The sequence below is a fragment of the Neovison vison genome, chromosome 7 (genome assembly GCF_020171115.1).
Source record: "Neovison vison isolate M4711 chromosome 7, ASM_NN_V1, whole genome shotgun sequence".
Classification (NCBI taxonomy): Eukaryota; Metazoa; Chordata; class Mammalia; order Carnivora; family Mustelidae; genus Neogale; species Neogale vison.
The window spans coordinates 176322317-176336076 of NC_058097.1; the positions used below are offsets into that span (position 1 = coordinate 176322317).

General features: G+C 37.5%; 1 protein-coding gene across 4 annotated transcripts in view; it reads right to left on the minus strand.

Annotated features, from left to right (window-relative positions):
- The window catches only part of DCDC1 (doublecortin domain containing 1), a 439829-nt gene that overhangs the window by 33358 nt on the left and 392711 nt on the right, over window positions 1-13760 (minus strand). For 3 of the 4 annotated variants that reach the window (XM_044259012.1, XM_044259011.1, XM_044259010.1), the window contains 5 exons: window positions 9019-9204; window positions 7392-7595; window positions 5872-6064; window positions 1245-1397; window positions 434-535 (listed from right to left, as the gene is read on the minus strand). In XM_044259012.1, coding sequence (XP_044114947.1) covers window positions 434-535; window positions 1245-1397; window positions 5872-6064; window positions 7392-7595; window positions 9019-9204 — 838 coding nt within the window. Of the gene's footprint in view, window positions 1-433; window positions 536-1244; window positions 1398-5862; window positions 6065-7391; window positions 7596-9018; window positions 9205-13760 lie in introns of all 4 variants that reach the window. The other variant, XM_044259009.1, reaches the window with a different exon arrangement.

Sequence of the window (13760 nt, forward strand, 5' to 3'; positions counted from 1 at the left end):
AAATAAATCTTAGGAAAAAAAAAATAAAACCAAACAACCAAACAGGCAAACAAAAACAACCCCCAAACTTCTTTCCCAGCAATACCTAAGGAATAGACCAAAAGTTTTGTTTTAGGACTAATTCCAAAGCCCACAAAATGTTACTTCAGCGACTATTTCAATCCTAACATAGGGGTTAGATGACCCAGATACTCTCCTAATTTTAAAAATTTGCATATAATTCATGTGGTATTCATTTTAATATAAAAGTTACAAATATAAAATCAGTACCAAAAGATATATTAGGTTTTAGACTTGCTCAAGTGACTTTTGTGACACAATATTTATAGTACTCAGTTAAACATCTGGTATCTAATAGTAGGAAAAAACTTCCAGCAAATTGGGGTTACATTTAGAATTAAACATGGTGATACTTGATTTAGTTCATACTGACCTTTTAACAGTCTCATTTTGTGTTTCATGGTGTCTAGATCAGCCAAAATTTTGTCCTTTTTAAACCAGTTCTGTTTTTCTACTTTTTCTGCTTTCTGCAAAGCTAGAAAAAATACATTTTTTTAAATCTTGCATTGTGTTATCGACAGTAATTTATCATGCAAGCCAATAATTTAAAAGAACTTTCTGCTCCAAGAAATAGATTCAATTAGAAACAAGTAATTAAAAGGTAAGGGTCATTAAAAGAAACCTCATTTGAAAGATGACAGGGCTTAAGGCATTTCTTTATGGAATGGAGAAGGGGGGGAAGAAGAACAGTGCTGTTTTATTATATAGATTTACCATATGCAATAGCCATATTTCATTTTCCACTTCCACAAACTATTTGGAGGTGATGAAAGCCTGGCTTGGAACCATTCATTTTTTAAACATCCACCTACTGCCTAAAGGGTGCAATTCTTAAAAATGAAAATGTGCAGACAGGTCGTCTTCAGTGTGAATTAAACTCATTTGTTATTTTCTAATGTATACCATTATTCTCAGTCTTATAGACCAAGGATCTCTTTATCAACTAAATTAGACATTTTTCCATGCAGAGTACTCCATTCCAGTAAGAAAAAACAGGGAACTGTGCAAATATAGGAGTACAGCTATCCTTGTGCACATGTTAATCGATGGACTTCCTGTTCTTTGCATAAATGTGATGTTATGTTGGCATTATACACATTTAATTCTTTTCTTATGGTGACATAAAATTTATTTCTCTCTTCTTTATATACTTGTTTGAAAGCAAACGAAAACAAAAAACTTACCCTTTGGAGATAGAAATGGTTCACCGCAGGATACCCAGATAGCAATGGGATTTCTGAGGACGAGGGCAAGCAGAGACTTATCTATACCATCCAAAGTATCGGATGTCACAGACTTTGGAACCAATTTGGTTTTCACTTTCATTCTCTGGTTTTCTAGGAAACAAATGGCACAATAACCAACGCACAATAAATAATGAATAAATCTGCCTCCTGAATTTGTTTATTCAAAATATTTCCTGTCTCATTAATGACTCGATTTAAACAGGTAATACCTAAACCAGATACAAATACATAACTATGATCAGAAATTTCATACGCAAGCAAATAATTTAAAGTAATGTGATTATAAATATACTTTAAATTCTTTTCTTATGCTTTACTAGATATGAAAGAAATCTGAGGTGGCTTACTAAAATACCTACTCTGAAGAGGAATAAAATAAAGAGATAAGAAAACCAAGGAAAGGAGGAAAAAAGTATAGTAATAGAGTAAAGCCAAAGACAAAACGCCTTAGTGTCCTCTTCTTTTAAATGAATAGTAGTATCTATCTTATTCTGTTGTTGGGAAGATTAAAAGGAAAAAAAAAAAAGGAAACAGTTAACAAAACCAAAAGACAACTGACAGAATGGGAGAAGATATTTGCAAATGACATATTAGATAAAGGGCTAGTATCCAAAATCTATAAAGAACTCATGAAACTCAATACCCAAAGAAGAAATAATCCAATCAAGAAATGGGCAGAGGACATGAACAGACATTTCTGCAAAGAAGACATACAGAGGGCCAACAGACACATGAAAAAATGCTCCACATCACTCGACATCAGGGAATACAAATCAAAACCACAATGAGATTCCACCTCACACCAGTCAGAATGGCTAAAATTAACAAGTCAGGAAATGATAAATGTTGGAGAGGATGTGGAGAAAGGGAAATCCTCCTACACTGTTGGTAGGAATGCAAGCTAGTGCAACCACTCTGGAAAACAGCATGGAGGTTCCTCAAAAAGTTGAAAATAGAGCTACCCTACAACCCAGCAATTGCACTACTGGGTATTTACCCTTAAGATATAAGTGTAGTGATCCGAAGCAGCACATGCACCCGAATGTTTATAGCAGCAATGCCCACAATAGCCCAACTATGGAAAGAACCTAGATGTCCATCAACAGATGAATGGATAGAGAAGATGTGAGATATATATATATAATGGAATACTATGCAGCCATCAAAAGGAATGAAATCTTGTCATTTGCAACGACATGGATGGGACTAGAGAGTATTATGCTTAGCGAAATAAGTCAGTCACAGAAAGACAACTATCACATGATCTCTCTTATATGAGGAAGTTGAGATGCAACGTGAGGGGTTTGGGGGGTAGGAAAAGAATAAATGAAACAGGACGGGATCGGGAGGGAGACAAACCATAAGAAACTCTTAATCTCACAAAACAAACTGATGGTTGCTGGGGAGAGGGAGGTAGGGAGAGGGTGGTGGGGTTATGGACATTGGGGGAAGGTATGTGCTATGGTTGGTGAGGGCTGTGAAGTGTGTAAACCTGGCAATTCACAGACCTGACCCCTGGGGCTAATAATACATTATATGTTTATAAAAAAAGGAAAAAAAACTGTAAAAAAAAGGAAAAAAAAAGGAAAGTGCTTAGAATAAATGGTGTTTGGTCTATTTAATTGGACGAGCATACAAAAAATGCTAGATAATATTTTTGTTATTGAATGGACATGAAAGTGACACATTTCATTTTCTAGAGTTAAAACACAGTTTGGGTTCTGAGCATTCTAGGGGCCCAAGCAAAGAAGAAAACACAATTTCAAGATTCACATGGGCCACACAGAGAGATAAATTTCTCAGAAGATACAACTTTTCTGGTCCTGATATTTGAGAGAAATTTATTTCAGGGTCTTCATAAGGGGGTTATCTGTGAGGTAGAAAACAGTATCCTATAAAAGAAACAAACAATATTGAGAACTTACGACACACTGTGCATTTCACTAAGACCTCTGCATTATCTCAGGTAAATCTCAAAATGATACTCAGAGGTACGTCCATTCTTCTTTTACAGAGTAAAGGGGGCTAAACACATAGCTTGGTAGCAGCAGAATCAGGATTAGAACCCAGGCCATATGGCTCCAAAGCCTGTGCCCTTTACCACTTTCTCCACAGAAACTGTTTTCCGCAGTGCAAACTGTTGGCATAACACAAGCCGAGTTTCAGTAAAAGGGGGCAACCCACTAATGAACCAGCCTGATTCAAGGATAACCTCTAGATTATAGAGGGGAAGGGATGGCCATACACTTTTAGTACCAGCGTGAATAATATTACTTCCAGGCAACTTTTAAATAACAATTTGAAAGAAGAGCCTTTGATATTGTAATCTTCCAGAACCTGGAGATCAGATATTTCATATGCCAAATAAAGGCCAAACTATATGCTTTAATGATTAGCTAAGCATTAAATGTTAACATAATTATTTTAAAAAACTCATTAGAAAAGAGGACAAAATATCATTGTGAAATAATAGAAAATATATATATTAGTCTCTGCCCTATGTTCCTGGCAGAGTGTTTCCACTGGTCATTTTCTAAGTGATAAGAGCACTAGGATCATCTCCTGTTCAAATATTTTGTCTTTGATCCTGGCTCCTGACACAGACTCCTAAATCCTTTGGATTTCCTGGATGATAGCAGTATCTTGCCGTCATCGTCGTCTTCTTTTTCTTCTTTTTAAGATTTTATTTATTTATTTGATAGACAGAGATCACAATTAGGCAGAGGGGCAGGCAGAGGTGGGGAGGGGGGAGAGGCTTCCTGCTGAGCAGAGAGCCAGACGTAGGGCTCAATCCCAGGACACTGAGATCATTACATGCATCAAAGGCAGAGGCTTAACCCACTGAGCCACCCAGGAGCCCCAGTATCTTGTTTTCTAATGAGACTTTGGGCAGACTCATGGAGGAAGACTGGTCATCAGAAAGACCAAGCCATGATTAGAACCTTAGAATTTTCTACCCTACTCTTCACTCTCCAGAGTAGGGAGAGAGGCTGGGCATGGAATTAGTGAACAAACATGGCTACATGATGAAATCTCCATTAAAAATCCCAAAAGTACAGGGTTTGGAGACCCTCTGAGTTGGTGAACACATGGAGATGGTAGGAGAGTGGTGGGCTTGGAGAGAACAGAGAAGCTCTGTGCCCTTTTCCCACACACCTTGCCCTACTGATCTCTTTCACCCGGATGTTCATCTGTATTCCTTATCATATCTTTTTATAATAAACCAGTAGACAGTAAGTAGATCATTTCCTTGAGTTCTGTTGAGCTGCTCTAGCAAATTAATCCAACTGAATAGAGGAATCATGGGAATCTCCAATTTAAACCAATTGTTCAGAAACACAGGTCTGGACAGCTTAAGTGGGGATGGAATGGGGAGCAGTCTTATGGGACTGAGCTCTTAACCCATGAGATCTGATGCTATAACCAGGTAGAGAGTGGAAAAACTGAGTTAAATTGTAGGACACCCAGCTGGTGTCCTACACCAGTTGCAGAATTGTGTGACGTGGGGGAGAAAACACACACGCCGGGTGTCAGAAGTGTTGTGAATGTGATAAGCACGAGAGAGCAAAGAAGAGACACACAGGAATAAGAGTGGGTTTTTCCTACTCAACTGTACACTCAATAATGATCACTAATACTCATTAAATACTTAGTAAACATCAACCAGGCATTATTCTCAGCAGCATATACATTTATATATAAACTCCTATTCATATGTTTTATGAACACATGTTTGTATTTATGAGGACCAAATGAGTATACATTTACATGATTATCAGTGTGGAATTTGTAAAATGAGGAAACTGGGATACAAGAGGTTAAACAACCTGCCCAAGATCATTCAGCCAGAAAGGAAAAGAGGTAGGATCTGAACCCTGGAATTCTGGCTCCAAAACCCAAGTTCTTAATCTTCAAATCATGACTCTCTGTACAACAGTGGAAAGCTGAGATCACTCACTGATTCACTGTAAGACTCCTTTGTATTAAGCAAACTGTTGCTGGGGATGCAGTTTCTGTCCTCAAACTGCATGCAGTTTAATGAGACACACAAAGATGTAAACAGATTATAATACATGTGCTAGGAGCTGCAACACAGGTAGGTGCCTTCGCGGTGCTTCTGGGAGTTCAGAGGAGTGGTGGATTCGGGCAGGGGCAAGTAAGGGCAGCTCGTGGGCAGGAGGTATAGAGAGGACCCCTTCTCTTCAAATAATAGAGATTTTACTGATCCAGCCCAACCTTCTTAAGTGGTCTCTGGTTGATTTTGGTTTTAAATGTAAAAGCAAAAGCTGCTTATGTTACATAAAGTAGCTAAGTTGTCAAATATATTTTATAAATTTGAGGCAACTTATTTATTGTTTTGGTGCTGAGACTAAATTTACATTATTTGTTAACTTTTTCTTATCATTCTGCAAGGTAAAAGCAACATGACAATTTCACAGGAGAGCAGCTTCCTGTGATTTTGTAATTCTAGAAGGGGTGACCTAGTCACAGAATCGCATTTAACATTTTTATGATGAAAAGTAGAATCAGCTAAATCTGAAAGAATGTAACCAACCTTTCATACTTTTAATAGTTGTCTCCTTTGTTGGAACAGGAACTGCCTCTTTCTTGTGTTTCTCGGTGTCTCTCTGGATGAAAGACTCCTCTAGCGCCCATAAAACCAAATCACATAAGGAAAGGATCGTGGTCCCATCTTTGGTATATACTTTGGAGGCTGCCCTGGTGAGACCAAGTTGCTTCGTGCATTCTGTAAGAAGCTAAATAACACAGATTGTAAGGAATTGATGAGACAAGAGAGTGATAGGGCTGGGGAATAATCGTGAAGAGCTTATTATTTTAGAAATTTGAGAAAATCCATTAATTTGCAAAAATAGAAAGCTAAATAATGACAGACTTGATCTTTGATTAGAGACAATTTTTGGTATCAGACTGTCCTACATAATTTCACAAAATTAGTCCACTCAAATTGTGAAGATAAGCTCCAAAAATTTAGCACAGCAGATGATGTATGTTAATACATTTTATCATCTGAGTATTTACTCCGTAAGAAGTGTTCAACTTAGAGATCCACTTTCAACTTTGTTGCTTTATAAGGCATAAAACTGTAGCACTTCGTATGGATGAACTGGCTTAAAATAAATGAGTAGTTGACTTTCAAACCCAAACTAACACATATTCTTACTTTCATTTTGCAGATAGGGAAACAGGCTGAGAGGTTGACATTTTTGTCCAAGACTCCACAAGCCAGCTGTGGTGCTCTGGGTGAATCTTAGAGTTGCTAACTTTTGGGATTTGTTTAGTTCACTGAATAATATCTTAATAAAAAGGCTATTTGCATTCAGAAGGCGAATAGAACCAGTAAGTGTGTATGTGTGTGTTTTCAAGGAAGTCTCCAGGGTATGTCCATATCACATTCAATTTTGCTTATAAAATACGCTATTAAAGGCATTGGTCAGAATGTATAGACAAGATAATCACCAAACAAAAGAAGGACAAAGCTGGGTTTGGACATTTTGAGCTCTACGACAGAAACCACATGTTCCTTCCTAAAACAACTCTTGCTTCTCTGATTTGAGAATGAAATGAAACAACCTGTCAACAAATAAGTGCTCAGATTTTACAAATGATAAGTGAGGCGGCAGCTCTTAGAATATTCAGATGACATACAGCTTGAAGCTGGAAGGGGAAGGAAGGTGAAAAAAGGGGGGGCATTCTATCACACAAGTGAAGAAAATCTGTTAGCTTCCCCCACCTCCCCACCCCCCACTGCTTTTATGTATCTTTGCTCTGGAACCAATCTAAAAATCATATTCTGGTTTCCCTTCTTTCTAAGTCTGTATCCAAAGAAATACAATAAAAAAGAATATCTTTAAGAAAACAGAGATCTTAAAAAAAAAAAAAAAGAAAGAAAGAAAGAAAGAAAGAAAAGAAAAGAAAACAGAGATCTTGATCTCATTAGCTTAAATTGGTGAAATTGGCCAAGGACATTTATCATTCAATCCCACTGCTTTTTTTCTTATCAGAAGAGTCACTATTATCTTTACCTTGGAGGATGCAAGAAATGTTTAAGTTATAGTCACTTACTGTGGGGAATGTTCCAGCCACAATTAACTTCCCATTCCGATATCCACCTCCGTTTTTGTATGCAATTATTTTCACTGCCTTCTGGTGCGTAGCTGCTGTACCACTATGAGGTACAACTTGGGTGCAGGTCTTCCTCCGCAAAGATAACAGGCGTTCTTCATAATAATTTAGCGTTTTCTCAGCCTCATAAGAAGACAAATCAGCCTGATCAAAAACAAAAACGAAAAAACACAAAGGTCTACTCAAGCTTTTACTTTTAGTTTTTGTTGTTTTGGTATGTTTCAGTCCGTTAATTTAAGAAACATGTGCATGCACCTGGGTGTGGTATCTAGATTTTGAGACGCTCACTCTGCATGTTGTAGGTATTGGATACTGCAGTAGGAAGAACATTGGTTCAGAACTCAGTTTTCTTCCCAGCCCTGTCACTGAGTCTCTAGGTGACTTTAGGCCTCTGGCTTGTGTTTCTGGTCTTCTCCTGTTTTCCACTCTGCCTTCTCCTGTGACAGGAGCTGCCGGGAAAAGCATGTGGGGGGGCCAGAGAAAGCCTGGCCTTGAAGTAATGGGATGCTGGCACTACAGATAATCTCTTCCTCTTTAACCGGAGGATAATGCCACCCTGTGGTGGCAGATACTGATGAATGGGGAGGGGAAGAGTGCAGTCCTAATCTACATGATAATTAGGGTGGTGGACACCACACTTTCCCTTTCCCTTTCCCTCCCTACTCAGGATGCTGCTTTGAAGGAAAAACTCTGAGATGCTTTAACACTAAGGATTCTTTCCAAACAGCTCACCAGCACCTCCTTAACCCCACCATCACTAAAGCCAAGACAACTGCCTTTAGACTTCTCCAGAGGACTGACTTCTTTTCACCTTCAGAGTTACTGTTGCACTTAAAATGTATTGCAACTGTTCCTGTCCCCTCCAGACTCTTCCCACACTGCACTGTGTATCCAGTTTAGGGGACACAGTTCCAGAAAGATCTGGAAATGGAGACAGCAAGCCCTGGAGAGCACACCAAGTTGGAAGGTTCCTCTTTAGGAACTGCTCCTTTTTATATAAGTGTATAAGTCCCTTTAGCACATCCTACTCTAAACTTGAAGGAGAGGACTTTTCAAATGGTGTCATTTTAAATTAAGATTGCAGGAAAGTGGCAGGGATTTTTTTTTCTCCATGAGCTATAAATAGTATTAGACATGGATGCATGAATTCAGGCACCCAACCTGAACAGCCATTAACAACACGTCAAATTCCTCCTGAAATGTTCCATGCTAGTAAAAAGAAGTTTGCCCTGTGAGTATAGGCAAGAAAGCTGGTCCACTGTGTAAAGATTTGCAGTTACTTCCTCATCTAAAAGCAACACAGAGAGCAGTGGAAGGTGTTAGTAGATGATTAAAGCCACAGAAGTGCCCAATTAACTTCAAAGACTGTATCGAACTATTAATAGACAAGGTATTTTAAATTACAATGGACCAGAGGAAATCAATGCAGGTGGAATGGTAAAGGGGCATCAGAGGAAGATGAATTGGATGGGTGCAGATGAACTTGAGTGTAAGGCAGATAATGAATGCATTGAAGTTTCCAAAGTGATGCCACACACGTATTAGCAAAGCTCAGGTCATTACATACCCCTGCCACACTGATGACCTTGAAAGGCCCTCGTGAGAACTGCTTCTGGGTCTTGGAGCCTGAGGCACAGAGGAAGGGCAGCCCTGGAAGCAACTGTTGGAGCCCCTTCTCTGCTCTCATGGATCGTCCACACGCTAAGCAGAGCATTGTTTTTTTCTTTCCAGTCGGTGCAAGATAATAGTATCCCTAAAAAAAGGAATAAAGATGGTTTTATGTAGGTACATCCAAATGATGACAGCGTTTTTGAAGAATATTTACAATACAAATAGATTAATACACTTTATTAATCCCCAAATGCTAAATTTGAGACCTCAACATGAATGCATCATTTTACTCCCTACTAATTATATTTTTATAATAGCATACTTCCAAATTCTGTTGACTGAAAAAGGCTAGAGGCTATGACAGTTCAACAGTAATTAGTATAACTTGTGTCAAGGAACGGGGTTTCCTGGAGGAATGGTCAGTTCCAGTTTGGGGGCAACAAATGTATAAGAAGAGCAAGTGATGTCTTGTGGGGCCTGGAAAGAAAAGAAGCCATCCAAGAGTAAGGGATCATTTTAAAAAGACACAAGAACCAACAACATGAAGGAGCCTCCACTGGCCCAAAGTGGGACAATTTGGGGACAGCAAAAAGAATGATAACCAAAACACTTTGGATGTAGTTGAAAATATAAAATCCCATGAGTTTATAATGATGCTAAAAATACTTGTAAGTAAACTGGCACCAATTTATAACTCGGAAAAACTGGTCATTAGAAAGTGTGGCCAATTATTTGCAGAAATGGCCACAAGAAAACCGCTCCATCCTGGTTTGCATGGCCTTCTGACATGTGACTCTGCTCCTCCTCCAATCAAGAAATATTTCTCCTTTTGTCCTTTCTTTGAATCTGAGCAAGGCCATGTGACTTGTTTTGGGCATAGCAGCATTAGTAAATGTGAGGCAAGCAGATGCATAAGACTTGCTTGCACACTAGAGGTTGTTCTTTTGGCTGCGATGGGAACCCTGAGAACACAATGTGAACAAACTTGAGCTAGCACCATCCAGTCCCCACAGAACCACCAAACTACTGACATACCACCAAATGACCACAAATTAGGATCACGTTACTGACCCTGGGCAAGACCAGCAGAGTGGCGCCACTGAGTCCAGCTCAAATTTTTGGCCCACAGAATAAAAAAAGTGGTTCTTGATTGAAGCCACTAAGTTTTCAGGTGGTTTATTGTACCACAATAGATAAATGAATGGATAGAAAGAATTAACATTCATCTTACCATCCTTTAAGAACCATATTTTTGGGTAGTCAAATACCTAGCTGAAGATGAACCTCATTGAAGTTCTTCCTTACATTAAGAGTTTAGTTAATGAATGTTGGGGGAAAATGATAGACTTAGACAAAATTGACTCCACGGAAACTCCTAATGAAATAATTGATCCAGGTAAAGATCACCAAAGAGTAACACTAGATAAAAGGTCATTAGGAGATTTGTTAAATGTGAGGTTAGGTTCTACTCATGCCCACTGATACCCATTATCACTAAGAATGGAAAATCCAGACATTGTATGCTTGCATAAGTGATCAATATGAAATAACCATGAGCCCCTGAAGATTCTTGTCAAAAAAATGCTGATCATAAATCTAATTACTACTCTAGTATTAAATTCCTTTTACAGAAATTATGGGGGCTAGACAAATAAATTTTAAAATGCCATTAAGAAGTAAATAGACAAATCCAAACAGTATGCATTCTATAAGACAATTCTAGAATCAACAACTAAGTATCATATGAGGACCTTGCTTGAATCCTGGTTCACATCAACCATTCATAAGAAGACTTTCTTTTTTTTTTTTTTAATATTTTATTTATTTATGTGACAGACAGAGATCACAAGTAGGCAGGCAGAGAGGCAGGCAGAGAGAGAGGAGGAAGCAGGCTCCCCACTGAACAGAGAGCCCGACGTGGGGCTCGATCCCAGGACCCTGGGAACATGACCTGAGCCGAAAGCAGAGGCTTTAACCCACTGAGCCACCCAGGCGCCCCATAAGAAGACTTTCTTAAAGAACCTCAGAAATTTGATTAAAAACAGGATACTTGGGGCGCCTGGGTGGCTCAGTGGGTTAAAGCCTCTGCCTTAGGCTCAGGTCATGATCCCAAGGTCCTGGGATCGAGTCACACATCGGGCTCTCTGCTCAGGGGGGAGCCTGCTTTCTCCTCTCTCTCTGCCTGCCTCTTTGCCTATTTGTGATCTCTGTCAAATAAATAAATAAAATCTTTAAAAAAAGAAAAAAAAAAGAACAGGATACTTGATTGATGGCCAAAGGATTATTGTTAATTTCATTAGGTGTTATAATGGTATAATGATTATGTAAGAAAATGTTCAAATTTTTTAGAAGTATACTCTTAAGTTTAAGGTGGAATGGGATCATGTCTGGGGTTTGTAAAGATTGCAAAACCTTTATAATAGTTGAATTTGGATAAAAAGTATATTAGGATTCACTATACTATTCTATTTTTCATTATACTATTTCTATTTTTAGTATATCTTATTATACTATATTCTAGTGTACTATTCTGTACTATACTATCCTGATCTATGCATGAAAATTTCCATAATAAAATTTTAAAGTACTTTTATACAGATTCTCCAATTTGCTTTTGTCCTCACGAAGCTAAAACTTAAATACAGCCAGAGTTATTATCATTCACAATCAGTTTACAGATGAGAAAACAAAAACTCCAAGAGGGAAGTTTTCATTTAAGGATACTCCAGTAGTACATGGCAGAACTGAAATATAAAACTGACATTTGATTCCAAGTTCTTGGCTTTTTTAACTTTCTCATATTACTTCAAGTACTCCCTATAAATATGTAGAGCTACCTCAATTCAAAGCCAACATTTATATGACACTTTTGAAGATGTAATTCTTAAATTTCACTACAGATTTCTCTATATGCACATACGATTTCCATTTTTCTACACATTACATAAAGGCAGAAAATTAAAATATCCTTGTTTGGATGAAACTGAATGAATATTATGGGCAGAATCATTTCTACAGAAAAGCATATACTTCATGATGAATTGCATGCCAATGATTTTCTTTATTATACTAAAGAAGCCTATTGAAAAGTATCCAGAAAATGTATTTTTCATTCATTAAAACATCAGTCCCCATGACCCGTGGTGCTACAGGCTTGATGATCTTTGAATTGCTTTATTTTGGCAACTGTGCATACACACAATGTAAACCAGAGTTTTGATTAATTCATTCACATTTAATATTGTTTTGAAACTGCTGATGGAAATAAAAAGGCAATACATTTGGGGAGCTCCCAGGTTAACCATGCCTGTAGAATGCAAACAGAGTTTAAAAGTTCAGTAAGTCAGTCCCTGGTATTCTATCAAGAATACCAGGCAATTGATTTGACTAATTATTTTCTCTATAAAATTTTCCTTGATTTATTGAAATGAATAACTTGATCTGTTCATTTGGCCTTATAGATATATAGTCTATTACATGGGGTTAGTCTGATCAATAATGACCATTGCCATTGTATAGTAGGTAAGGTGGTTGTGAATAAATTATTGTGTCCTCATCATATTTATTATTTGAATGAGATACCATGTATGAAAATCACTAAGACTTATCAGTATGTAACATGCAGTAGCTATCTAAAATATAATATTTACTTCATATTAGTTACCTTTTTCTAAGCTATCCCTTAGGATGTGGTCTAGAAAAAGAGTTTTTACCCTATATCCAAAATGAATTTCAGGGGGAGTCTATAAACTCCCTAAAACTTACACTAAAGTGTTTGTGTATACACGTGCATTTTGGGGGGAAAAGAAGAAGTTTGTATCTCTAAAAAAGTTAAGGACGAATCACTGACCTAGAGCCTTTGTACAATGAGCAATTTCCTTCCTCTCCAGATCCAGGAGAGGTTTTTAATCTATGTATCCTAGAATTGATATATTACAGTACTCTTCAGATTAATCATATTAACTTGTGTCAGATAGGCTATCATTTAACTATTGAGAAAGTAAAATTATAATCTTTTAGAACAAGTAATTATTAGAAACTGGGAAGTTGTATTTTGGTTAGCATAAGAAGAACATCTTGATTATATGGTTAAAGAAAGGCACTAGTTTTAAAATCATTGAGACCTAAACTCTAGGTCTCCTTTCTTTCCATTTTTATTATAAAATATTTCAATCATACAAAAAATAGTACAGTATAGTGATCCCCCATGAACCCACACTCAGATTCTACAATTACTATCTGTGAGTTAATAAAAGTTAATAAAAATTATCTAAATTTTATCTAGATTTACTAAAATGCAACCAGGTTTTAAAGGCCTATAGGGAAAATACCCCAAAATTCACAAGATGGCTACTAAATAAAATTAACTAATAATTGGATTGTTGTGGTCCAGGAAAAAATTGAGGAGTTTGTTGTTGTTGTTGTTTTATAATTTAAAAATTTTTAAAAATTCTTTTTTTTTTTTTTTTAAAGATTTTATTTATTTATTTGGCAGAGAGAGATCACAAGTAGGCAGAGAGGCAGGCAGAGAGAGAGGGAGGGAAGCAGGCTCCCCGCTGAGCAGAGAACCCGATGTGGGGCTCGATCCCAGGACCCTGAGATCATGACCCGAGCCGAAGGCAGCGGCTTAACCCACTGAGCCACCCAGGCGCCCCAAATTCTTTATTTCAGTTCAATTTAGTTAACATATACTGTATT